The sequence below is a fragment of the Esox lucius genome, chromosome 24, assembly GCF_011004845.1.
Source record: "Esox lucius isolate fEsoLuc1 chromosome 24, fEsoLuc1.pri, whole genome shotgun sequence".
NCBI classification, from domain to species: Eukaryota; Metazoa; Chordata; class Actinopteri; order Esociformes; family Esocidae; genus Esox; species Esox lucius.
Genome location: NC_047592.1, coordinates 2343307 through 2370961, shown reverse-complemented (window position 1 = coordinate 2370961; position 27655 = coordinate 2343307). Strand labels below are relative to the sequence as shown.

The following is a 27655-nucleotide window of genomic DNA, read 5'->3' as shown; positions in this document are numbered from 1 at the left end:
TTACACTTCTGACAGTCAAAACACCAGCAATAAAGCATTTACACCTCTGACAGTCAAAACACCAGCAATAAAGCATTTACACCTCTGACAGTCAAAACACCAGCTATAAAGCATTTACACCTCTGACAGTCAAAACACCAGCTATAAAGCATTTACACCTCTGACAGTCAAAACACCAGCTATAAAGCATTTACACCTCTGACAGTCAAAACACCAGCTAAGCAGACCGTGGATGTTGTCAATCACTGGTTAACTCTTAATTAGATGACAGCTCTTCCTCCTTAGTCTGACATGTTAATTAAAAGAAAGAAGAAAAAGTGGATGAGAAAGCAGCATCATGTCCGCTACACACACATACATACACACTCACACACAAACCCACACAGACACATATAAAACGTGGTTCACTGCGAGACTTTAATACCAACTCATTTAGTTTGTATACGCTCCAATCAGAAGGGCTCCCCAGACACAAATCTTTTATTGAATATAAGTTACCGAAATAATATATAGAAAAACTAAATGGATTTTGACCAATTCTTATGTGTTTCTTTATTCATACAATCAGCTGATACAGCCGAATCATAGTCATGCTCTAATCAATCTGATTGATGAGGTTCATCAATCAATATCATCTGCAAATGTGTAGCTGACCAAATTTAAGAATCAAAGATATGTGATAGTGTGTGTGTCTGTGCTGTGTCTGTGGTGTGTGTGTGTCTGTGTGTCTGTGCTGTGTGTCTGTGGTGTGTTTGTGTGTGTGTTATAGTCTCTCATCCCGGCAGACTCCTCTCCTCAGTCTGAGGTCATCCACTCCGATGTTTCCCTTGTGGCCACGCCTCCTCTCTCCTTTCAGCAGAACCTATCACAACAAAGAACAGAATTTCGGGGCGTCTCAGTGTTTTACCATCCTAGTGACCATTTAGGGTTTATTAACATGGTCCTCACTACGATAGGAAAACAAGGTTAATTAACATGGTCCTCACTACGATAGGAAAACAAGGTTTATTAACATGGTCCTCACGACGATAGGAAAACAAGGTTAATTAACATGGTCCTCACTACGATAGGAAAACAAGGTTAATTAACATGGTCCTCACTACGATAGGAAAACAAGGTTAATTAACATGGTCCTCACGACGATAGGAAAACAAGGTTAATTAACATGGTCCTCACTACGATAGGAAAACAAGGTTAATTAACATGGTCCTCACGACGATAGGAAAACACGGTTAATTAACATGGTCCTCACTACGATAGGAAAACAAGGTTAATTAACATGGTCCTCACTACGATAGGAAAACAAGGTTAATTAACATGGTCCTCACTACGATAGGAAAACAAGGTTAATTAACATGGTCCTCACGACGATAGGAAAATAAGGTTAATTAACATGGTCCTCACGACGATAGGAAAACAGGGTTAATTAACATGGTTAAGTTTAGGGTCAGAATTAGTCTCAGGATTAGGTTTATGCATTAAGGTTCGGTTATTGAGGTTAGGTTAAGAGGTGAGGCTAAACTGTTCTCACAGTAAAAAAAAAACGTTTCTGTGTGGGTGTGTGTGTCTGTGGTGTGTGCATGTGTGTGTGTGTCTGTGTGTGTGTGTGTGGCCGTGTGTGTGCATGTGTGTGCGTGTTACTCACACTGTCCATCCCGACTCCCAATAGGGTAACCTGTGTGTGTCTCCACCCCCCCCCTGCTGTCCGGCTCCAGAGGGCAGGGCTATATCTCAAACCCCTCCCAGTCCTCCTGACGAACAGCTGGAGCACGCCCACGTGGTGTCCCGACAGCCAATGGCGGAAGGAGAAGCAGAGGTGGCCCTCGCTCCAGCTTGGGGCTATGGGGAGGACCAGTCGCGCGCCTCGCATGTTATCTTTCTCCGCTCCTAACTCTGGGACAGTGAGATAGCGGCCACCTGGGGGGGTGGGGGGTCAGAGAGAGAGATGTCAGACCATATGACCCCGCCCACAAGGAGGAAAGGCCTTGTGACCCCACCCACAAGGAGGAAAGGCCTTGTGACCCAGCCCACAAGGAGGAAAGGCCTTGTGACCCAGCCCAGTATCTCTGTGGGTGTCTGTGTGTCTGTGTGTGTGTATCTCTGTGTGTGTCTGTGTGTGTGTGTGTGTGTGGTGTGTTACCTGCTGGGTCGTTAGCTGTCTCCCAGTGCAGATCTCCATCTCTGTTTCGGATCCAACCACACAGGCCATGGTCAAAGGAACAGCTCAGAGAACCAGTGTCTACGCACACACACACCCACACACACACACACACACACACAACCACATACACACAACCACAAACATACACACACATGCACACACATACAGAACATGGACAGTTAGCATTTGGTGTCGACAACAGATAAGTTGGTTAGTGTGTGTGTTTCTGTGGTGTGTGTGTCTGTGGTGTGTGTGTGTGTGTGTACCTGGGTCGTCCCGGTGGTTCTCAGCAGTGTTGCCAAGCTCAATGTCAAAGTCCAACACCTGGTTAGCACCTTGATGACGACGGACTGGAAAACACAGTGGGAATCACACATCAATGACTTTTCCTACTGAATGTGTAGATAAGCAGGCACTAGTGGTGCTACTATCAGGCACTAATGGTGCTACTATCAGGGACTAGTGGAGCTACTATCAGGGACTAGTGGTGCTACTATCAGGGACTAGTGGTGCTACTATGAGGGACTAGTGGTGCTACTATCAGGGTTTGTCTTTCCTAGATTATATAGAACCTTGCAGGACACCCCACCAGGGCCCTGAACACTTCCCTGCATTTCCAACATGACTTTTGCCCAGAACACAACAGTCAATGAATAATTCCTCCCGATGCTTTACTGTACATAAGGGAACATTATCTAAAGTGTTTGTGAGTCCTTACTCTGCACATCTCCTCTTGGCCTCTGTGTCACCTCCTTCTGAATGTGGTTGTCGAAAGTGGGGGTAGGGGAGGGGCTAATGTTGTTAGGGGAGGGGCTAGTGTTTGGGACTGTGTTTTTGGTGGGTGTTGTCGGGACGGTGGTCTTCGTCTCAACTGTTGTCGGGTTAGGGGTCGTCGCGTCAAACGTTGCTGGGACAATGATTGTCCAGTCAATGGTTGTTGTAGGAAATCTGGTTGTCATAACAAGATTGGTGGTGGTAGTTTCAGGGGTAGTGGTAGGAATATGACTGGTAGTTGCTGGTGGCTGAGTAGTGGTTGGTGTCATGGGATCAGCTGTTGGGACAGCGTTTGTTGTAGCGATGGTTGTTGTGGTGGTAGGTCTTCTGGTAGTTGTTGCCTTGGTAGTGGTTGCTGTGGTTGCAGTCGCTATGGTTGCAGTAGTAGTGGTTGTGGTTCTGAATGTAATGGTTGTTGAGGGTTTGGTTGTCTTTATAGGTGTAGGTCTGGGTGTCTGTTTAGGTTTGGGTGTAGTTGTCTGATTTGGTGTAGCTTTGGCTGTAGGCTGGGTTGTAGGTCTGGGTGTAGGTTTTGGTGTAGGTTTTGGTGAAGGTCTGAGTGTAGATTTTGGTGTTGGTTTGGCTGTAGGTTTATGTGTAGGTTTGGGTGTAGGTCTGGCTGTAGATCTAGGGGTTGGTTTTGTTGTAGGTCTTGGTGCTTCAGGAGTTGCTTTGGGTTGAGGAGGCTCAATGGTGACCTTGGCAACAGCTGGAAGAAAAAAGAGAAACACGTTTACTGAAACACCATTCAAACTGAATGCTTCCTATTTTTCTCTCAGTGGCCAGTTTAATAGGTACATCCACCTGGTACCGGGTTGGAAACCTGCCGGTTTAACACCCAGAATTATTCAGCACATGGATTATAAAATGTCCCACAGGGATGTTGGCTTAATGCATCAGCTGCTGCAGAACCTGCATGTTCTAATGCCAATTCCACCAAGTGGTTCAAGTCTGCGGACTGAACTGGCCACTCTGGTAGACAGCACCGTGATTGGTGGCACCAGGCAATGTTCTTCAACTATCCAGCTGATCCGGTTTCCACTGGAGCCATTTGTTCTTGGTCTCAGCTGAATGGAGATGAACCGGCGTTTGCTGCAGTAGTTCTAATTCAACCTGATTCTGGTACTATAACTCGGAAACAAATGTATAGATTATACTTATACATTAAGATTACAATATACAGGAGTTCCTAGGACGGACGTCAAGGTGTTTTAATGAGGTGTTTTGACAGGTTCTTATAATGACAGTCTATTTCTTCGTTACAGCAAGGTGTTTTAATGAGGTGTTATAACGGGTTCTTACGATAGGAGTCTATTTCTTTGTTACAGTGTGGTGTCTTAATGAGGTGTTATAATGGGTTATTACAATGGCAGTCTATTTCTTCGTTACTGCAAGGTGTTTTAATGAGGTGTTATAACAGGTTCTTACGATAGCAGTCTATTTCTTCTTACTGCAAGGTGTATTAATGAGGTGTTATAACGGGTTCTTACGATGGCAGTCTATTTCTTCGTTTGCTGAGAGGTGTTTTAATGAGGAGTTATAACAGGTTTTTACGATGGCAGTCTATTTCTTCGTTACAGCAAGGTGTTTTAATGAGGTGTTATAACGGGTTCTTACGATAGGAGTCTATTTCTTTGTTACAGTGAGGTGTCTTAATGAGGTGTTATAACGGGTTATTACAATGGCAGTCTATTTCTTCGTTACTGCAAGGTGTTTTAATGAGGTGTTATAACGGGTTCTTACGATGGCAGTCTATTTCTTCGTTTGCTGAGAGATGTTTTAATGAGGAGTTATAACAGGTTCTTACGATGGGAGTCTATTTCTTTGTTACAGTGAGGTGTCTTAATGAGGTGTTATAACGGGTTATTACTATGGCAGTCTATTTCTTCGTTATTGCGAGGTGTTTTAATGAGGTGTTATAACGGGTTCTTACGATGGCAGTCTTTTCCTTGGTCTCTGCAGCGGCACTTGGGTGAGGCAGGGTTGAGGGAGCAGAAGGGACGGGAATCCTTATCTGAAACCAGAGACACACGCATGCAGGCATGTACACACACACTCATATATACACTTTTGAGATATTACATCATAGAGATATTTGGTGTGTGTGTGTGCGTGCATCTTACCTATGCAGTGGTATCTTCCATTGATGTAGGTGAGTTTGTAGCCATGGTAACATTTACACACATAGCTGCCGAATGTGTTCTGGCACTTCCTGCTTTGAGGACACACCCCTCGACCTGTTACACACTCATCAATATCTAGGAGAAACACACACACGTCAACTCTACAGCAGCAGTTAGTAAAGGAAGGATTGGTGAGTGTTTCCTTAATATATCCCAGTGAATCAGGAAAAACAGAATCACTTAACGCTGATATCCCTTGAAAGTGACATTTATCCCCCTTTCATGGATTTAATTTTACCAACCTCATCAAGGACTCATAAAGGCTTGTAGCCCAGGGGTCGGTGACTGTCTCAAACACCCTATTAGCTTTTACATCTGTTTTCTAAGAATGTGGTAGGAGACATTTGGACACAGCCGAAGACAGTCATTATCAGAGCTGGTGACAATGGCAGCGTTTGAGAGAATCACAACAGAAATGTACCATGGGTAGTGAGACTGAATCACATCCACATAAAAGTTGTTTTGTAATAGCTGTAGATCAGTGATTTTCGCCTGCAATCATGTTGATCCTTTGCGACATGCTGTGGTTTAAAAGAGAGACCATGGGCCTGTGTGCTTTACAAAGATCTAGCATTACTAAGCCAAGACAACGTCCCAGATATTGCAGAACATTCTGGAGTGGAGACAGTTAAATGGAGTAAAATAACAGGAAATGAACTAATGAGCCTGGACAGCCTCAGCATTTGGACAAAGTTACTTCACGTCTTTCAGTCTAATATGGATATTCAAGCATAATTACTTTTGTATCTATGGGTAAAACATTAGTTCCCCTTTTCCGAGCTGCCATTTTCCGAGCTGCCCTTTTCCGAGCTGCCCTTTTCCGAGCTACCCTTTCCGAGCTACCCTTTCCGAGCTGCCCTTTTCCGAGCTGCCCTTTTCCGAGCTGCCCTTTTCCGAGCTGCCCTTTCCGAGCTGCCCTTTCCGAGCTGCCCTTTCCGAGCTGCCCTTTCCGAGTTCAGCTGGAATTCAACCCAAAGGATTCAACAAATGCAACTAGTTGACAGAATGTGAGACTGATAGTTAGTTAGTAACACTTACGAAATGTTATATAAAGCGGTTGTTATCTATGGTTCTGTGACATCAGCCAATTTATGTTTCTATAGCCTGACCACTCTAGGTTAGGGTCAGAGGTCGGACCATAACACTCACCCACGCAGGTGCGTCTGTCCGGGCCCAGCCGTAACCCTGGTGACGGGCACTGGCATCGGACCTCCCCCTTGCTGACCTCACAGCCATACTGACAGTTTGCCATGGCACAGGTACGGGCATCTAGACAGGAAGTAGGAAGTAAACAGGAAGTCATATAACAAAGTTTTATGATAGGTTACCCAGACCACCACTAAATTACCTGCAGGTACAGACCAGGTCCTCTGCAGTGTGTGTGTGTGTGTGTGTGTGTGTATATATGTGTGTGTGACTCACTCCTGCAGGTCCCATCAGGTTGCAGCATGTATTCGTTAAGACAGTAACACTTGTAGCTCCCGTAAGTATTCATACAGCGATGTTTACAAGGTCTGGGTTTCAGACCACACTCATTTAAATCTACAGGAGAGATGGGAGGTGGGGGGGGAGGGGGGAGAGAGAGGAAGAGCGGGGAGGTAGAGAGGAGCGAAGAGATAGATGGGACCGAGAGAGAGATGGAGATAGAGAGAGAGATGGAGATAGAGAGAGAGATGGAGATAGAGAGAGAGATGGAGATAGAGAGAGAGATGGAGATAGAGAGATCATTTAATGCATTCCTATATTTAGCAGGGCAGCCCACTAAAGTATAGTATACTACAGGAATTCTGTTTTCTGACAGGTGTGGTTTCTTTATAGTTTCATACTGAACCACACCTCGTCCTTCACAACCAACCCCCACCCCCCTCCCTCACACACACACACATCCCCCTTAACAACCAACCCCCCCCCCCCCCCACACACACACACACACACACACACAAACATACCTGCCCCTTCATCAACTAACACACACACATCCCCCTTCACAACCAACACGTCCCCCCCCCACACACACACACACACATACCTGCCCCTTCATCAACTCACACACACACATCCCCCTTCACAACCAATGCGTCCCCCCCCCACACACACACACAAACATACCTGCACCTTCATCAACTCACACACACACATCCCCCTTCACAACCAATGCGTCCCCCCCCCCACACACACACACAAACATACCTGCCCCTTCATCAACTCACACACACATCCCCTCTTCATCAACTCACACACACATCCTCCTTCTTCACTTAATCAGAAAATTACTGTTCTGTGTCTATAGTTGTATGTTTATAGCTATGAGGAGAGAAAAGCACTAAAAAAAATTATAAAAAGATTGAATAATTATTATTAAAAAATTATTTGTATGTGTATACCAGAAATAAAGTATGAGATCACACATATACACACACACATACACACAGGCACATACACACACGGACACACACAGACACACAAACTGAGACACCTACAAACACACACACTGACATACACACACACACAGACACACACACAGACACCTACACACACACACACAAACATACACACACACACAGACACACACAGACATACACACACAGACACACACAGATCTCTGAATGTGTCTAGTTTAACACGCCCTTACTGGTTTTGCTCAACCAGCATGCTTGGAATGTTTTACACTTTATGTTACCAGAACACCCTCACTCATACACACACACACACACCCTCACTCCTACACACACACACACACACACACACACACCCTCACTCCTACACACACACACACACACACACACACCCTCACTCATACACACACACACACACACACACACACCCTCACTCATACACACACACACACACCCTCACTCATACACACACACACACACACACACACACACACACACCCTCACTCATACACACACACACACACCCTCACTCATACACACACACACACACACACCCTCACTCATACACACACACACACACACCCTCACTCATACACATACACACACACACACACCCTCACTCATACACACACACACCCTCACTCATACACACACACACACCTTCACTCATACACACACACACACACCCTCACTCATACACACACCTTCACTCATACACACACACACACACACCCTCACTCATACACACACCTTCACTCATACACACACATACACACACCCTCACTCATACACACACACACACACTTACACACATACACACTCATACACACACCATATACTATACCCCCTCCCCCACCCTCTCCCTCCACACAGACAGTCAGTCTCCCCCCTCTCCCTCCACACAGACAGTGAGTCTCCCCTCTCTCCCCTCTCTCCCTCCACACAGAAAGTCAGTCTCCCCTCTCTCCCCCGTCTCCCCCCACACAGACAGTGAGTCTCCCCTCTCTCCCTCCACACAGACAGTCAGTCTCCCCTCTCTCCCCTCTCTCCCTCCACACAGAAAGTCAGTCTCCCCTCTCTCCCCCGTCTCCCCCCACACAGACAGTGAGTCTCCCCTCTCTCCCTCCACACAGACAGTCAGTCTCCCCTCTCTCTCTCCACACAGACAGTCAGTCTCCCCCGTCTCCCTCCACATAGACAGTCAGTCTCTCCCCCTCTCTCTCCACACAGACAGTCAGTCTCTCCCCCTCTCTCTCCACACAGACAGTCAGTCTCCCCCTCTCCCTGCATACAGACAGTCAGTCTCCCCCTCTCCCTGCACACAGACAGTCAGTCTCCCCTCTCTCCCCCTCTCTCTCCACACAGACAGTCAGTTTCCCCCTCTCCCTGCACACAGACAGTCAGTCTCCCCTCTCTCCCCCTCTCCGTCCACACAGACAGTCAGTCTCCCCTCTCTCCCCCCTCTCCCCCACACAGACAGTTAGTCCTACCTTGATTGCAGGTCTTGCCAGTGAATCCAGGATGACACTTGCATTTATCCGGTCCAACACAGACTCCATGTTTACACTCTGTCTGGCACAGAGCTGAGCAGACAGGGATGTTACACCATGTCAATCTGTTTGACTACATATGTGTGTGTGTGTACGTGTATACGTGTGTGTGAGTGTGTGTGTATGTGTGTATGTGTGTGTGTGTGTGTGTGTATGTGCGTGTGTGTGTGTGTATGTGCGTGTGTGTGTATGTGTGTGTATGTGTATGTGTGTATGTTAGTGTGTACTCACGTTGGCATTGCCCCCAGGAAGCCCTGGTCCAGCCCCAGCAGCACTCCATCCTCGTCCCGTACCAACAAAGCCCATTGGACAACACCTCCTGGCCCGTCCACCTATAACAGACTAACACCATCAGTAGGTAGCCAATCAGAGACCAGAACTAACTGTTGGTAGGTGATCGCAGTGCACCAACGTAAATCAGTAGCCAATTACTGACATGCACAGTCATCAAGCAGCCAATAACATTTAGCACTGTCGGGCAATAGTCAGTCGAAGACCAGAAAAGTCAGTGAACCAAAATGGTACGATAATTGTCTGGTTGTGTTGTTTGACAACTTTTGGAAGCCCACTAGGTCCCATTAGAAACCTCACACCAGTGAGATTTAGAGACCAATAAGGTCACCTCACCACACACCACTGAGGTTTAGAGACCAATAAGGTCACCTCACCACACACCACTGAGGTTTAGAGACCAATAAGGTCACCTCACCACACACCTGCGAGGTTTACAGATTCATGTTGTGTCTGTTTTTAGGTAATAAGCATTGAACCCCACAGGGCTTTTGAAGGGCGAGCCTTTACCTGTCAGAGTCACTGAATACATGTGGCTCAACGAGAGAGATAACATGAAGCATCGAGGGTTCTTTGCAGAGTTACAATCTGTGTGGCGAACTTGTGTTCTAAAATAATTGTGTTATTTTTTTTTTTATATATACATTTTTGTTTAACAAAGTTGCAGTTTGTTGTTTCCCAAATTCAACAGGACCAATTTAGGAAGTTTTTTCCGCTTGTGTTTAAACTACTGTAATGGGGTTATGACGAGTGTTGAAACTGATGTAGTTATGAAGACTAAGTCATGTTCTTAGACTACAAACGGCTATGGAAACTGAGTCATATTTTCCCAAGACTACTGATGTAGTTTTAAAGACTGAGTCATGTTCTTCTAGACAACTGTTGTAGTTATAAAGACAGAGTCATGTTCTCCAAGACTACTGATGTAGTTTTAAAGACTGAGTCATGTTCTTCTAGACAACTGTTGTAGTTATAATGACAGAGTCACGTTCTCCAAGACTACTGATGTAGTTATAAAGACTGAGTCATGTTCTCCAAGACTACTGATGTAGTAATAAAGACTGAGTCACGTTTTCCAAGACTACTGTTGTAGTAATAAAGACTGAGTCATGTTCTTCTAGACAACTGTTGTAGTTATAAAGACAGAGTCATGTTCTCCAAGACTACTGATGTAGTTATAAAGACTGAGTCATGTTCTTCTAGACAACTGATGTAGTTATAAAGACTGAGTCACGTTCTCCAAGACTACTGATGTAGTAATAAAGACTGAGTCATGTTCTCCAAGACTACTGATGTAGTAATAAAGACTGAGTCATGTTCTCCAAGACTACTGATGTAGTAATAAAGACTGAGTCATGTTCTTCTAGACAACTGATGTAGTAATAAAGACTGAGTCATGTTCTCCAAGACTACTGATGTAGTAATAAAGACTGAGTCATGTTCTCCAAGACTACTGATGTAGTAATAAAGACTGAGTCATGTTCTTCTAGACAACTGATGTAGTTATAAAGACTGAGTCACATTCTCCAAGACTACTGATGTAGTTATAAAGACTGAGTCATGTTCTCCAAGACTACTGATGTAGTAATAAAGACTGAGTCACGTTTTCCAAGACTACTGTTGTAGTAATAAAGACTGAGTCATGTTCTTCTAGACAACTGTTGTAGTTATAAAGACAGAGTCATGTTCTCCAAGACTACTGCTGTAGTTATAAAGACTGAGTCATGTTCTTCTAGACAACTGATGTAGTTATAAAGACTGAGTCACGTTCTCCAAGACTACTGATGTAGTAATAAAGACTGAGTCATGTTCTCCAAGACTACTGATGTAGTAATAAAGACTGAGTCATGTTCTCCAAGACTACTGATGTAGTAATAAAGACTGAGTCATGTTCTTCTAGACAACTGATGTAGTAATAAAGACTGAGTCATGTTCTCCAAGACTACTGATGTAGTAATAAAGACTGAGTCATGTTCTCCAAGACTACTGATGTAGTAATAAAGACTGAGTCATGTTCTTCTAGACAACTGATGTAGTTATAAAGACTGAGTCACGTTCTTCTGGACTACTGATGTAGTAATAAAGACTGAGTCATGTTCTCCAAGACTACTGTTGTAGTAATAAAGACTGAGTCACGTTCTCCAAGACTACTGATGTAGTTATAAAGACTGAGTCACATTCTCCAAGACTACTGATGTAGTTATAAAGACTGAGTCACATTCTCCAAGGCTACTGATGTGGTTATAAAGACTGAGTCATGTTCTCCAAGACTACTGTTGTAGTAATAAAGACTGAGTCACGTTCTCCAAGACTACTGATGTAGTTATAAAGACTGAATCACGTAGGGATATTCCCTGGCTGTTTTCTTCTCCCACAGTGTGTGATTGTGGGAAGGGGGATGTGTGTGTGCGCATGTGTCCTCCTGACATATCTTCTCTCCCAGTTCCTGTTTAGACATGATTTACTCAATAACTCAAGACATCTTGTTAAGTAGCCATGTCTCAGCTTACCCTCTCTTTGTCTCTCCGTCATCTATACCCACCCTATTCCCTCCATCCATCTTCTAATAAACTTTTGTTCCTCTTCTCCCCACCGTCCCTCCTCAATCTACATATTTTAAACTGTTGGCGAACTAGTGCTCATATTGTAGTTCTCTCTTTCACACACGCAGACGCACACATTCACGTATTCCCTGCAGGGAACATTTACTTAATATGTCACGTAACTGTAGAGCTCAGTTGCCAACCTGGTAAAATAAAGTGCCCAAAAAAATCTAATATTACCTGTGACCATGGTTGTAGTCCGCCCTGTTGTTTCCCAAACAATTCCAAAAGAACAGCAGCACGAGTTTAATCCACGGCAACTCCATCCTGGAAAGACGTGTTCACTGACACTATCCTTTCATTGAAAGAAAGTACTCAGTCATTCCAGGCGCAGTAGCATACAGTTTACACCACGGAACATCAGATTTATTTTCTGGAATTTTTAAGTATTTTAGGTGTCCTTTTTAACGTTTTCCAATGTGTTTTTCACGTATTTTACCGTTTCAGAAAATTGTCTCCACTTATTCAGGATATGTTTCTCATACAACCCAACGCCTGCAGACCGCTCCTTTCCAGAGTGAACTATTTTATTTTTGTCCGTTTGCCCCCACGCGCAAAACGCTCGTGGCCTCGGCGCACTGCTGTGGGAGTTGCGAGGTCCTCCCGGTTTCGTTTATCGGACTACAGAATTACTATAGATTTTTATGGTCATGGTGTTCCTCAGTCCATGAACGTGGCGGTTTCCCTGTTGTTGCCCTTGTGTGAGTCAGGGTCGTCTGTCTGTCAGTCGGTCGGTCTGTCTGGTGGTCGGTGCGTCTCGTGCAGCAGGTTGCCGGAGGGACTCTACAGTTTCCATCACGTCACAACACAAGTGCATACGTGGGGAGGGTAACCAAAACATCACAGAGAAGGGGGGAGGGCGTTCTTTCTTTAGAGAGTACTCCGGCTGATCAATAATCTCTGACATTCTCCTATTCACCGACCACTGCAAAGTGCAATAGAAACACAGAGGGGGGGAGGGGGGGGGGGGGGGGGGGGGGGGGGGGGGGGGGGGGGGGGGGGGGGGGGGGGGGGGGGGGGGGGGGGGTGGGGGGGGGGGGGGGGGGGGGGGGGGGGGGGGGGGGGGGGGGGGGGGGGGGGGGGGGGGGGGGGGGGGGGGGGGGGGGGGGGGGGGGGGGGGGGGGGGGGGGGGGGGGAGAGAGAGAAAGAGAGAGAAAGTGAGAGAAAGAGAGGTGGTTATACACCGGGTCTGGCCACCTGGTTGGTTATTGAGAGGAAATTGGCTAATTGTCTACCCTCTGTTGGGTCATTTGTCAAATTGCTACCGTTTAAACTGTCTCCAGAAGCACACACTGAGGCATGCATATGCACAAACAAGGGCAGACCCCACTGAGCAATGGAAGTTGGGAAGACGACGGAAAGACGTTGACTAGACATATTTAAAGTTATTTGGCTCAGTGGGTCACATACAGACACACACGGGGACCCACGTGGCCACAGACCGACAAAAATAGATGGACAGGCAGAGACGGAAAGACAGACCCACAGAAAGGCAGAGACAGACAGATATTATTCGTCCATCGTGGACCTTCGCAGAGTGTTGCGTCACGAAGTGTCATTAAAATTTATTGAATTGTGATATTACATTTTTTGTCAGCAATCTCCAAAAACTTAGATTTTTCACAAATACAAAACATATACATAATTATTTTATTGAATTAAATTTAAATAACCAACATGATTCATGCTGACATCACTGAGCAGTTCCTTTCCATCCTGCAGCTCAGTTCAGAATGACTGTGTCTGTTATGTTTTTGTTCCATCATAATTATAAATTAAGCATGTTCTTAAAAGTATACCAATATCTGATCTGTTGTTTCCCAGCTACCAAATTACTGCTTTTCTTAACTCGACTTTAAAAATTAGTTCCCAGACATAGTTAAATCAACACTTTAAACGCAATACTTGTCTGAGGGTATTAGGTAGTAATAAAAAAATATATTTAATCTTGTTTTCACTTTTCTGAGAGTCATTAAGCCTAATTTTACTCCTGACTAATTTACAATTGTCTAAATTAGGGGATAAACACTTATGCAATGACAATATTGTAGATTTTCCTTCAGAATTAATTGGTAAAAATAATTTAAATAATTTTTATTTCACAATATCATAGAATATTATTGTGTAGATGAACCAAAGAAAATGACATTGATTTTAATTGCATGTTTTTAAATCAGCTCAATGTGAAAAGTCCAAAGGTGGTGATTATCTTTGCAATCACAACACATAAATGTATAAAGGAGTTATTCCTAAATTTGGTTGTTCTAGAATGTTCATGCTCAAACTGAAACCCTCCTATCGCTCCTTCCTCTCCCTCTCCCTCTCCTCCTTTTTCTCCCTCTTCAAGTCAAATCCTTCCTTCCCCTCTTCCATTTTCATCTCTCTATCCTCACTGTTCCATTCCGTTCGCTCCTCTCCTCTGCCCCTGTCTTCCCTTCCTCTCTGGCCCTCTGTCATCCCTTCCTCTCTGGCCCTCTGTCATCCCTTCCTCTCTGGGCCTCTGTCTTCCCTTCCTCTCTGGCCCTCTGTCATCCCTTCTTCTCTGGCCCTCTGTCTTCCCTTCTCCTCTCTGGGCCTCTGTCATCCCTTCATCTCTGGGCCTCTGTCATCCCTTCCTCTCTGGGCCTCTGTATCCCTTCCTCTCTGGGCCTCTGTCATCCCTTCCTCTCTGGGCCTCTGTCATCCCTTCCTCTCTGGGCCTCTGTCATCCCTTCCTCTCTGGGCCTCTGTCATCCCTTCCTCTCTGGGCCTCTGTCATCCCTCCTCTCCAGGCCTCTGTCATCCCTTCCTCTCTGGGCCTCTGTCATCCCTTCCTCTCTGGGCCTCTGTCTTCCCTTCCTCTCTGGGCCTCTGTCTTCCCTTCCTCTCCGGGCCTCTGTCATCCCTTCCTCTCTGGGCCTCTGTCATCCCTTCCTCTCCGGGCCTCTGTCATCCCTTCCTCTCTGGGCCTCTGTCATCCCTTCCTCTCTGGGCCTCTGTCATCCCTTCCTCTCCGGGCCTCTGTCATCCCTTCCTCTCTGGGCCTCTGTCATCCCTTCTCCTCCGGGCCTCCGCACATTCCCTGTAATAATAGGAAACCGGATGATGAGAGAGGAAGAGACAGAAATCCTCTAATAATAATCACTGTCTGTTTTGTCATTTATTTCTCCTTTCTTAGAAAGAGATGGGAAGGGGAGAATGAGAATGAGAGGAAAAGAGGAAAAATCTGAAAGGAAGAGAGGGAGGGAGAAGGAGACAAAAAGAGGGAGAGATTGTCATGGAGAGAGAGCTGCGTGCCCTGGAGCAGGTCTCTCCCTACAGTGATACTGTAGTGATCCAACATCATCCAAATTGTTGGTAGCTGAAAGGCAGGAGATAATTACACTGTAACTCACAACCAGCTGTTACTGGCTCTGTGTGTATGTGTTTTACAGGCTCAACATAGATGTTTCTCTTGCTGGAGGAAATGGTTGCTGCAAGGCTTTGAGTCAAGTTTCCTAGCACTGTGTGTGTGTCTCTGTGTGTGTGTGTGTGTGTGTGTCTGTGTGTGTGTGTGTGTGTGTGTCTCTATGTGTGTGTGTTTGTGAGAGAGGGAGCGAGTGAGAAGGAGAATGTGTGCATGTGCGTTTGAGAGAGGGGGAGTTAAAGCTGAAACCAGGTGAGTGAAGCTGAGACCAGGTGAGTGAAGCTGAGACCAGGTGAGTGAAGCTGAGACCAGATGAGTGAAGCTGAGACCAGGTGAGTGAAGCTGAGACCAGGTGAGTGAAGCTGAGAACAGGTGAGTAAAGCTGAGACCAGGTGAGTGAAGCTGAGACCAGGTGAGTGAAGCTGAGACCAGGTAAGTAAAGCTGAGACCAGGTGAGTGAAGCTGAGACCAGATGAGTGAAGCTGAGACCAGGTGAGTGAAGCTGAGACCAGGTGAGTGAAGCTGAGACCAGGTGAGTGAAGCTGATGTCACATTGGCCCCCCTGGGACTGACTGTCACAACACTAGAATGACCAGGTCCACAACATCAGGTAACAGACCTAGAAGGATACTACACAAGTGTACCAATGAGACCCCTTTACTTATTATCCTAGAGCCAGATAACCATGTGGAAATTAACAAAGTGACATGTGTTTTAGTGTAACATGATGTTTGTTAATATATTGAGATGTGTGTTGATGTAATGACATTAGTTAATTTAATAAGACATCTGTTAAGATAATATGTGGATTATTATGTGTGGTAATATAATAACATGTGTATTAATGTGATAATATAATAATGTGCATTTTTTTTATTTGTATGAATGTGTATTAACATGATAATAATAACATGTGTAATGAGATGTGTAATAAATTGAGTAATTAGATGTGCTGAGAATTACTTTGTGTAGCATAATATTTACTAACAATTTAGGCTGATCTTTAGGGGATAGACGGCTGCACAGTGAGAAGCTTTCCCTAGACGTTTATGTCAAAGATGGAAGAGGATGAGTTTTCTGATTGGGGTGGAATGCTTAATGCTTTGATCAAAACGAGACAATGGGTTGTCTTAATCTGGTGGACCCCATCATCGGACGGCAGTAATCAGTAGGGAACAAGGTCCCTTATGAACCGTTCAACTTATGAAATAGCCACCATCTTTGGTGGACACGGCATGAAGGAGCAGTTGTCTATCCGTTGTTATGGATTGACAGGCTGCAATGGCAACTTTCCACCACACGGAGGCAGTGTTGTCCATTTTATCACACTGGCAGGTGTGGCCGTGGACATGAACTTGACCAGTTAACGAGAGGGCAATGCAACATGTTGAAGGTCTCCGTCTCTCTGTAGCACACACACACACACACACACACACACACACACACACACACGCGCGCGCTTCATACTTTATATTCCTGGTCACTTCTCTTCAAGGTTAAGACCGCGTCTCTGGCTGTTTTCTCTCTTATTTACCTTTCACCATCTCTGCCGCTCTCGCCCTCCATCTACCTATGTTTCATTTTTCCGTTCTATCCCCTCCCTCCCTCCATCTCTCTCGTGTCTGGTGATTCTAATCCAATGATCGGCGGGGGTTCTTCCTTTTCTCACCTCCCGACGCACGCGCCAATCAGCCGCACGCAGCGAGAGACATGGGAGGGCGCGAGCCGAGTTGAACGAGCTGAAACGAACACACTCCTCGCCCACACAATAACACCTCTATCCCCTACTCACCCCCCTCCCACCGCGAGCGCCCCGGGAGGAGCCCGACCCCCGTTAATACCGTCACCGTCGCGTGCCCCCCTCCCTTCATTCTCCCCTCCCGTCACTCACGGCTCGTCTTCGAGAACGCAAGGCAGGCACGGCGCGCCTTATCAGTCTGCCCTCCCTCCTTCCTTCCGCCATTATTCATTAATATTATTCCCCCTTTTTCCTCCTGTTCTTTTTTCTACCACTTTTACTTCCCGTCAGCCCACAGGTCGCCATGGCGCCGTAGTCTGCTCGAGACTTCATCCCGATTCCGTCGTTTGGTTTTTAACCCCGCGGGTAACGTTTACCGAGTGGAGGCATATTGGCGCCCCCTCCCTCTCCTCTCCCCGTCGCTACCCGCCAGACAGACAGAGACAGACATGCTCCACGGTGGGTGCTCGCGCAACCCGCCTCCTCTCCCCTCCGGGAGCCGGTGAGTAGGTAAAACAGCGTCCATCTTCTTTCTCTCGCTGCTTCTCTAGCTGCATGCTGCCTGTTGTCTTTACGGTGCTGTACCAGAACGAGAGAGAGGGAGGGAGAGAGAGAGGGAGGGAGACGGGGGTTGGCTCTTGGGGGAGGTTCAATTTCCACGGCCGGTGACCTTCCGCCGCTCGCGCAGCCCGCCGTCTGACCAGACAGACAGACAGAGGGTAATTAGCTGTAGCCTGGGGGGCAGCGGGCCACACACACATACACACACACACACACACACGCACACACACACACACACGCACAACGTGATATGGATTTATTTATGGATTGGTGCTATTACTATTTTTATTTTAATGTAATTTAGGAGGATGCATGAACACTGACTTGTTGGGGTTTGAAACACGATTAATAGGTTATTGATACAATGAGGCCCAGCACGTATTTCTCATTTACTCTCTCTCTCCCTCGCTCTGTATGTGTATGTATATATACACACACACACACACAAGCATACTATATACACAAATGCTGGGCTTGGCGCAGGGAATATGGTTTGAGTGTTGAAAAGAACATTCCTTTAACATTCAGATCTGTCCATTAGAGATGATAGATGGTAGGGATGTGTGTTTGTATGTGGGTGTGTGTGGGTGTGTGTGTATGTGTGTGTGTGTGTGGGGGGGGGGGGGTACTGAAACTAGACACTTCATGAGAGAAAGAGAGTGAGTTCTGTTTTGGGGAGGAGAGAGAGGATGATGAGTTATTAAATAGGAGAGATAGAGAGAGAGGATGATGAGTTATTATATAGGAGAGATAGAGGAGATAGAGGATGATGAGTTATTAAATAGGAGAGATAGAGGAGATAGAGGATGATGAGTTATTAAATAGGATAAAGGTTATAGAGATAGAGGATGATGAGTTATTAAATAGGAGAGATAGAGGAGATAGAGGATGATGAGTTATTAAATAGGAGAGATAGAGGAGATAGAGAGAGGATGATGAGTTATTATATAGGAGAGATAGAGGAGATATAGAGAGAGGATGATGAGTTATTAAATAGGATAAAGGTTATTGAGAGAGAGGATGATGAGTTAAATAGGAGAGATAGAGGAGATATAGAGGAAAGAGGTAAGATATTTAGATAGGTTTTTTCTGTTTTTTATTTTTCTGTTGTTTTGTTAATTACATTCCAGTTGTTGAAAAAAAATTATTGGGATGTGTTTTTATGCATAAATTATTAATAATTTCTGAACCCATGATGCATTGCGGTGGAGGCAGTGGCTCAGACAGCTGGGCCTCCCCAGGAGAGAAATACATAATAATAATAATACTGATAATGATTATAATTGTAATGACATTTCATTAACAACGTATTTTTTTCAACAAAAAAAGCCAAAGACATTTCTTGGTGTGTTTCTCCACAGAGGTCTGCTGTTGACACCATGAATGGTTAACCTCAACACCACCCCAACACGAAGCCAGAAACACTCCCCTAAAGTCAACATGACCACCAAGAGATCAGAGTGTCTTTGACTGTGTTCCACATGCGTGTGGTCATGACCACAGAGTGACCACCACGTGTCTCCTCCTCTCCAGGCCAGGGCGGAAAACGACCACACCAAAGACAGACCACAGACTGACCCCACATCGACCGGACCAGAGACTGACCGCAGGCGACCACAGACCCCTGACTGTTTTCCCTGTCTGGTGGTCATGTCCGGTCTAACCAGGTCCGGCGTTGTGGAGAACGGTCACCAGGGCCACGGTGGTCAGTCGTCGGCTGCACACGGTCACCCCCACGGCGGTCAGGGCGGCGTGGTCACCATGGACGGCTGCGGTCTGAATCCCGTGTTGGACTACACCGCGGAAATGGAGCGCTACCGCTCCTTCGCCAACTTCTACGCGAAGACCAACGTGAACATGAACGCGGTGACCGGTATGAACTTCCCTCAGTCGGCGAAACTCGCCCGAATCACGGCTCCCATGTTCCCCGGCGGCCGGCTGGGGGTGGGCGTGGCGGGTGTGACGCCGTGGGGTTGCCACGACAATGTCAACATGAACATGAACGTTAATGCGGCCGCGATGCTGTGGGGGCGGAAACCTCCTGTCCATCAGGCCACACCCCCAGCCTCATCCACAGCACACCCCACTCAGTCGGCGGCCCACATGCAGCCCCACCCACACCGGACCGGGGGCGTGGCCAGCAGCCAGGGTTCCGAAGGCAAGCAGCTGGTAGGACATGGACACGCCTTACAAGGGCAGGAAACACATCATCACCACGGCAACAACAACTTCCTGTCCAGCTATACAGCTGCCGATCACATGGCCAAACAGGGCCATGCCCACCAGGACATGCTTAGCCTATCGGATCGCAGCAGCAGCTGCAACGGAGGAGCAGGAGGAGCCAACGGGGTTAACATGTCCAACTTCCCAGCAGGAATGTTGGGTTTGCCACCCGGGGTCATTGTCATGGCAATGGGGTCGCACAACAACATTCCGGACTCCTCCCACTTCCAGATGGCGACCAATCACAACCAGCTGCTAACAGACTGCCATCACACTAACCAGAGTAACTCATCCCCTTGCCCCTCAACCTCGCCCGGGATGAACTCTGGGGCCAGGGTCAGGGGGAGGAGCCTCCAAGAGGAAGAGGAAGCGTTGTGGGGTGTGTGCTCCCTGTCGACGGCTGATTAACTGTGGGGTGTGTTCTGCCTGTAGGAACAGGAAGACGGGTCACCAGATCTGTAAGTTCAGGAAGTGTGATGAGCTGAAGAAGAAGGCTGGCAGCATACAAATAGAGGTAAGAGAGTGTTTGTACTTCCCACGTTTTCAGGACCAAACATCATGCTTGGCCTCTATGATAAATATGTATATGCATTTTTATTCTATGTTGTGTTGTTTTATGTGGCCATCTTAGTCAGACGTCGGTTGTGAGGTTATTCTACGCCAGCATCGGCCTCACACGCGTATATACCGTAGTTTTTTCGTCCCAGCCGGGCGGGGGTTGTGTGTAAGGGCAGCTTGCACCCTGGCCTGGTGTCACCACTCTACACCAGTGAATGGAGCGGTAGTCAGTGACTTTTCGTAATGTAAACAAACACACCCAGTCCAGCCTGAGCCAACAGGTTCATATGCCGAAAGGCAAGTAAAGCAGCTAGGTTCAGTGTTTCCTCAGTTAGCTAGCTAATCGTCGTAGTGACATTATCTCACACAGAACAAGGCGCAGTGAAGCAACCGCTGCCTCCCTTGGCCCAGAGTGAGTGCAGTATCCACACTGCTCAGCTGCCCTACAACAACTTTCCAACCTGGCGATTGGTACGTGTAGGAGGGTGTTGTGGGAGGATTGGGTGGGCTAAACCAATCAAGCCAATGCCTTACAAGCCTGTGTGTGTGTGTGCAGCTACAAAGAAGTCACAACTTCTTTGTAGCTGCTGAAGATCAAGTTTGATGCCTAGTTCCATCAGACCGGTTTGAATCTGGGAACAGGCTTGGCCTTCTCCTAAAATAATACAGCACTTTAAGTCTGGGAAAATTCTAACACACACACACACACACAGATACAGAGTATGTGCAATTCTATATCCTGTTCTGAACACAGGAGGGTCACCTCAACTAGAGGATTTACAGAAGGTCAGGTTAAGGTGAAATTTGAAGCGGCAGTAGAGGTTGTGGTGGATTAAAAGGGCCAGTTCAGGAGTTTGACTATGAAGCCCTTTATGTCCCAGAGTCAGTTGAAGTCGTGGACCCCATTTTGTATGTTCCAGTGTCCTGTTTGAGTCAGATGTAATTCTGCAAGCAAACGCTCACTACCATCAGTACAATACCTGGAGGTCTACCTGTTTTCTCTCTGTCTCCATCGCCCTCTCTGTCTTCCTCTCGTCTTTCTGTCTCCATCCCCCTCTGTCTTCCTCTCTTGTCTTTCTGTCTCCATCCCCCTCTCGGTCTTCCTCTCTTGTCTTTCTGTCTCCATCCCCCTCTCGGTCTTCCTCTCTTGTCTTTCTGTCTCCATCCCCCTCTCGGTCTTCCTCTCTTGTCTTTCTGTCTCCATCCCCCTCTCGGTCTTCCTCTCTTGGCTTTCTGTCTCCATCCCCCTCTCGGTCTTCCTCTCTTGTCTTTCTGTCTCCATCCCCCTCTCTGTCTTCCTCTCTTGTCTTTCTGTCTCCATCCCCCTCTGTCTTCCTCTCTTCCTCGCTTGTCTGTCTGTCTCCATCCCTCTCTGTCTCTCTCTCTGTCTCCATTCTCTTTCCACTCTTCTCTATCGGTTATTAAACCTTGCTCCGCCAGCTCCAATTAACACTAATTACCTGTGTGTGTGTGAGCGTGTGTGTGAGCGTGTGTGTGTGAGCGTGTGTGTGTGTGTGAGCATGTGTGTGTGTGCGTGTTCGCCAAGGCACGCCTAACCCTAATTGACAGTCAAACTCATGATAGTGCTGGAAGGTGTGTTTGAGTGTGAGTGTGTGTATGAACAGGTGTGTGAGTGTGTGTATGTACAGGTGTGTGTGTGTGAGTATGTGCCACCTCAGTGCTGGCGTGTTGCCAGGTCTCTTTAGGGAAGTTGATGCCTCCTCTCGCTGTTGTGCAGTAACCCCACAACACACTGACACAACACATTAACACAACACACTGACATAAAACATTGACACAACACATTAACACAACACACTGACACAACACATTAACACAACACACTGACATAAAACATTGACACAACACATTAACACAACACACTGACACAACACATTAACACAACACACTGACATAAAACATTGACACAACACATTAACACAACACACTGACACAACATATTAACACAACACACTGACATAAAACACTGACACAACACATTAACACAACACACTGACACAACACATTAACACAACACACTGACACAACACATTAACACAACACATTAACACAACACACTGACACAACACACTAACACAACACACTGATACAACACATTAACACAACACATTAACACAACACACTGACACAACTTATTAACACAACACATTAACACAACACACTGACATAAAACACTGACACAACACACTGACACAACACACAGGACTTCTCTCTCTCCCTGTTAATATCTACCTCCTGTCTCTCTACCTGTCCACATCTAAACCCGTCTCTCTGTCCATATCAGTGTATTTCTCTCTGTCTACCTCTCCCTGTACATATCTATCTCTGTGTCTGTTACGGTCCATCTCTCTGTCTACCTCTCCCTGTTCATATCTATCTCTGTGTCTGTTACGGTCCATCTCTCTGTCTACCTCTCCCTGTACATTTCTATCTCTGTGTCTGTTACGGTCCATCTCTCTGTCTACCTCTCCCTGTACATTTCTATCTCTGTGTCTGTTACGGTCCATCTCTCTGTCTACCTCTCCCTGTACATTTCTATCTCTGTGTCTGTTACGGTCCATCTCTCTGTCTACCTCTCCCTGTACATATCTATCTCTGTGTCTGTTACGGTCCATCTCTCTGTCTACCTCTCCCTGTACATATCTATCTCTGTGTCTGTTACGGTCCATCTCTCTGTCTACCTCTCCCTGTACATATCTATCTCTGTGTCTGTTACGGTCCATCTATCTGTCTACCTCGCCCTGTACATATCTATCTCTGTGTCTGTTACGGTCCATCTCGCTGTCTAACTCTCCCTGTCCATTTTTCTTTCAACGTGTGATTTGTGATCTCTTTCACTCTTATCTGTGTTTATCTTCTTATCTTTTTATCTTTCAATCACATTATCTTTCTATTTTACTATCTCTTTATCTCTACCTATCACATTCGCTCCCTAATTTTCATTGTCTTCCCCTCTCACACAGACACACAGTCGCGTACACAAATGCACTGACAAACACATACACACACAAACACTCAAACGCATCAACAGGGACAGAGACACTGCAGAGTGGTGTTAACAGGGTTGATACAGGCTAATGTATATCAATAAGCTAAGGTGAATTGACTTTAACATTAGACCTCTGGATTCTCACCACACACACACTCACACACACACACACACACACACACTCCGCTGGGAGAGTGATTTAGCTGTAATAATCTGCTAATTTAGCGGCTAATGGGAGGCTAGCTGTGTGTGACTACCCCAATGGCCCTGAACATGCAGTGTATCTGTGTGTGAAAGAGAGCACGTGTGTGTGTTCAGGGGCTCATTAGAATGGTCCCTGGCTGCTAGAAGAGGATCAGCTCTGTTCTTCAGAGGGAGGCAAAGAGAGAGGGAGGGTGTTCCCTGTTGGTTTCTCAGGGACTCTGAGGTAATTACGTTTCCCAGGCTTTTCCCCCCACTAATCAATATTGAAAATCAATCAGTATTTTATTTAGTATCGCTAAAACCAGTGTGTACACTCTGTGGTCAGTTTATTAGGTGCGCTGTCACGGTTAGGTGAATTGGGTGGATGGATGGGTGGGTGGATGTGTGGGTGGATATGTGGATGGATGTGTGGATGGGTGGGTGGATGTGTGGATGGTGGGTGGATGTGTGGATGGTGGGTGGATGTGTGGATGGTGGGTGGATATGTGGATGGATGTGTGGATGGTGGGTGGATGTGTGGATGGTGGATGGATGGTGGGTGGGTTGATGTGTGGATGGTTGGTGGGTGGATGTGTGGGTGGTGGATGGGTGGGTGGTGGGTGTGTGGATGTGTGGATGGTGGGTGGGTGTGTGGATGGTGGGTGGGTGGATGTGTGGATGGTGGGTGGGGGGATGTGTGGATGGTGGGTGGGTGGATGGTGGATGGGTGGGTGTGTGGATGGGTGGGTGGGTGTGTGGATGGTGGGTGGGTTGATGTGTGGATGGTGGGTGGGGGGATGTGTGGATGGTGGGTGGGTGGATGTGTGGATGGTGGATGGGTGGGTGTGTGGATGGTGGGTGGGTGTGTGGATGGTGGGTGGATGTGTGGATGGTGGATGGGTGGGTGTGTGGATGGTGGATGGATGGTGGATGGATGGGTGGATGTGTGGGTGGTGGGTGGGTGTGTGGATGGTGGGTGGGTGGATGTGTGGATGGTGGATGGGTGGGTGTGTGGATGGTGGATGGATGGTGGATGGGTGGGTGGATGTGTGGGTGGTGGGTGGATGTGTGGGTGGTGGGTGGGTGGGTGGTGGGTGGGTGGATGTGTGGATGGTGGATGGATGGTGGGTGGGTGTGTGGATGGGTGGGTGTGTGGATGGGTGGGTGTGTGGATGGGTGGATGGATGGATGGTAGGTGGATGTGGGTGGGTGGATGGGTGGGGGGGGGGGTGTGTGGGTGGGTGGGTGGATGGATGGTAGGTGGATGTGGGTGGGTGGATGGGTGGGGGGGGGGTGTGTGGATGGGTGGGTGGATGGATGGTAGGTGGATGTGGGTGGGTGGATGTGTGTGTGGGTGGGTGGATGGGTGGGGGGGGGGTGTGTGGGTGGGTGGGTGGATGGGTGGGGCGACTGCAACAGACCACCACACTGGGTTAATCTCCAGTCAGCTAACAGTGGATATGAGGATTTGGGGTCACCATAACTGGACCAATCAGGTTCTGACAAAGCCCGGTTCAGTTTGAGTGGACCGCCCAGTCCCCCGAATTTCATCCAATACAGCATTTCCGGGATGTAAACTGACGTGAGCGTAGCGACCTCGTTCCGGCCAAACCCCACGCATCGGCGATCCTTTGAACACGAAGGCCCGGAGCGATTGACAGAACCGTATTGAAATGATGCCAGCGCCCACCGCGCTGCTACCTGACCAGCCGTGTCACGCCATTACATCACGATAGGCCTCCATCCCTGTGGAAGCCTTGTAGCAGCCATGACAATCCGGTCATAGGTGACCCTAATTAACTGGCCTTTATTGCTGCGTTTCCACTGGTGCTTTACCCCGGTACCAGGGCTACACCGGTGATTTATGCTAATGTTGGCTCCAGACTTTCCTGTTTCCACTATACACTTGGTATCAAGGACTTAAGGAGGGGCTCAGGTGGGGAGGGAGGAGTAAACTATCAACACAATTTGGCTTTCTGGTTACGAAACATAATTCAGGGTACACTTAAATCCTGCGTCACAATGCCTCAGCTGTTATCTAAGAACTATGCACCCAGTAACCAGAAGGCTAAGACCTGGCGAGGATGCTAGGTGTTGGGTTTAAGACCTGGCGAGGATGCTAGGTGTTGGGTTTAAGACCTGGCGAGGATGCTTGGTGTTGGGTTTAAGACCTGGCGAGGATGCTTGGTGTTGGGTTTAAGACCTGGCGAGGATGCTAGGTGTTGGGTTTAAGACCTGGCGAGGATGCTAGGTGTTGGGTTTAAGACCTGGCGAGGATGCTTGGTGTTGGGTTTAAGACCTGGCGAGGATGCTTGGTGTTGGGTTTAAGACCTGGCGAGGATGCTAGGTGTTGGGTTTAAGACCTGGCGAGGATGCTAGGTGTTGGGTTTAAGACCTGGTGAGGATGCTTGGTGTTGGGTTTAAGACCTGGCGAGGATGCTATGCGTTGGGTTTAAGACCTGGTGAGGATGCTAGGTGTTGGGTTTAAGACCTGGCGAGGATGCTAGGTGTTGGGTTTAAGACCTGGCGAGGATGCTTGGTGTTGGGTTTAAGACCTGGCGAGGATGCTATGCGTTGGGTTTAAGACCTGGTGAGGATGCTAGGTGTTGGGTTTAAGACCTGGCGAGGATGCTAGGTGTTGGGTTTAAGACCTGGCGAGGATGCTAGGTGTTGGGTTTAAGACCTGGCGAGGATGCTAGGTGTTGGGTTTAAGACCTGGTGAGGATGCTTGGTGTTGGGTTTAAGACCTGGTGAGGATGCTAGGTGTTGGATTTATTTCTCCCCCATTCATCTTCTTTTCTTCTCTTTCTCTCTCTCTTCCCAGAGACCTCCCTCAGTACCCAGTGGTGAAGCCTTCAGGTGGTTCTTCTAGAGCACCGTCTTGACCAGGGGGATTCTATGGGAAAGGACAGCCTCTGTGAGCCTTCTGGCCTGGACTAAGCCACTTTTGGAGGAAGGTCTGACCACAACCTTACCTCAACAAAGACCACAGTACTAGCAATTCCGTCCGCCTTTTCTCTCTTCCTCTCCTTCTCTCTCATCCTCTCATTCTCCTCCTCCTCCAGACAGAGCCCTTATACCTCATCCCTTCTCCCAGGTCGAAGGCCTTTCAGTCAGTCAGAGCCGTGGTCCAAAAGCAGTTTAAGTGTGGTCGAACCACATTCTCCTTTCTGCACTCATGTTGATCCTCTTCTCCGGTTTGTGGACCAGAATGGACTATGCTCCCGGGATGTGGCTGTAGGTGCTGCTAAGGTTTAGGCTACTGCATTGCTTTTCCCCCGTGGAGAGGATAACAAGTACTAACTAGTACTAACTACACTAATAACTAAGTCTCCCTTTGGTTCTTTCCTCGTCGCTGGTCTCTCTCTACCATAGAAATAGGATCTATTCAACGGACCTCCACATTCAAGTCGATCTTGGCATATTTGGCCGACCTTCTATTTCTGGGTTCTCTACCTCCTTCAGAAGCTGTTCTGAACCACTACCCCGGGTTGCATTCTGGGTATGTGTAAATGTTCTGAGCAGATAAAGACGATTCAGATCCCTCAACTCTGGATTCACTGAAACAACCTGGCCTGAAACCCAGTCAGACAGGCGGACAGACACCACCAGAAAGGTCTGCTGATGTTCCTAGAGGAGTACTAAAACCAATCTGACGGAGGACGTCCACAGACATGGCACCCTATTCTCTACATATTCTCTATCTAGTTGGGATAAATCGTGTTTAGTGCACTGCGCTATGTAGGGATTAGGGCGCCCTCTGGGACACTTCGTTTGAATAAGCCCCTCCTCTTTAACTGGCTGTCGCATGGATTATAACGTGTTTTGGTTTTTTGAAAGCTTACAAAACGTTTGTATATTGACGTTGTGATTCCTCCATGTGTCAAGTAATAAAATTTGTTTTAAATAACCTGTGTGTTTGGCGTGTGTTTGTGTATTTTTGTGGCTGGGTTGTCTAGTATGTTTCTGTTACAGCACACAGAATGTCTGCAGGTTGCATCATGTAGCAATTTGTCAGTTTTAGCGTGTTGCATTGTGT

At 47.2% G+C, this 27655-nt stretch overlaps 2 protein-coding genes across 6 annotated transcripts; one reads left to right on the top strand and one right to left on the bottom strand.

Moving 5' to 3' along the window:
* Positions 1-404: 404 nt before the first annotated feature.
* LOC105006244 (nephronectin) lies at positions 405-17030 on the bottom strand. 3 transcript variants are annotated; one of them, XM_029117795.2, is made up of 14 exons: positions 16878-17030; positions 12398-12883; positions 12139-12253; positions 9296-9396; positions 9005-9097; positions 6541-6660; positions 6268-6387; positions 5059-5193; positions 4869-4949; positions 2880-3644; positions 2428-2511; positions 2141-2239; positions 1646-1917; positions 405-862 (listed from the first exon to the last, which is right to left on the bottom strand). In XM_029117795.2, exons 3-14 carry the CDS (start codon positions 12222-12224, stop codon positions 764-766), a joined length of 2055 nt encoding a protein of 684 aa, XP_028973628.2. In that variant the 5' UTR covers positions 12225-12253; positions 12398-12883; positions 16878-17030; the 3' UTR covers positions 405-763. The 3 variants fall into 3 exon arrangements, with proteins under 3 accessions (XP_028973628.2, XP_028973629.2, XP_028973630.2); XM_029117796.2 differs by having other exon boundaries at positions 12139-12248; XM_029117797.2 differs by lacking the exon at positions 6541-6660 and having other exon boundaries at positions 12139-12883.
* A 187-nt stretch (positions 17031-17217) lies between these two features.
* On the top strand, positions 17218-20373 carry LOC105006238. Of its 3 annotated transcripts, none has more exons than XM_034290843.1 (2): positions 17218-17583; positions 19004-20373. In XM_034290843.1, the coding sequence occupies exon 2, from the start codon at positions 19293-19295 to the stop codon at positions 20271-20273; it is 981 nt and encodes a 326-aa protein (XP_034146734.1). In that variant the 5' UTR covers positions 17218-17583; positions 19004-19292; the 3' UTR covers positions 20274-20373. The 3 variants fall into 3 exon arrangements, with proteins under 3 accessions (XP_034146734.1, XP_034146733.1, XP_034146735.1); XM_034290842.1 differs by having other exon boundaries at positions 17218-17591; XM_034290844.1 differs by lacking the exon at positions 17218-17583 and adding an exon at positions 17626-17800.
* Positions 20374-27655: the final 7282 nt, after the last annotated feature.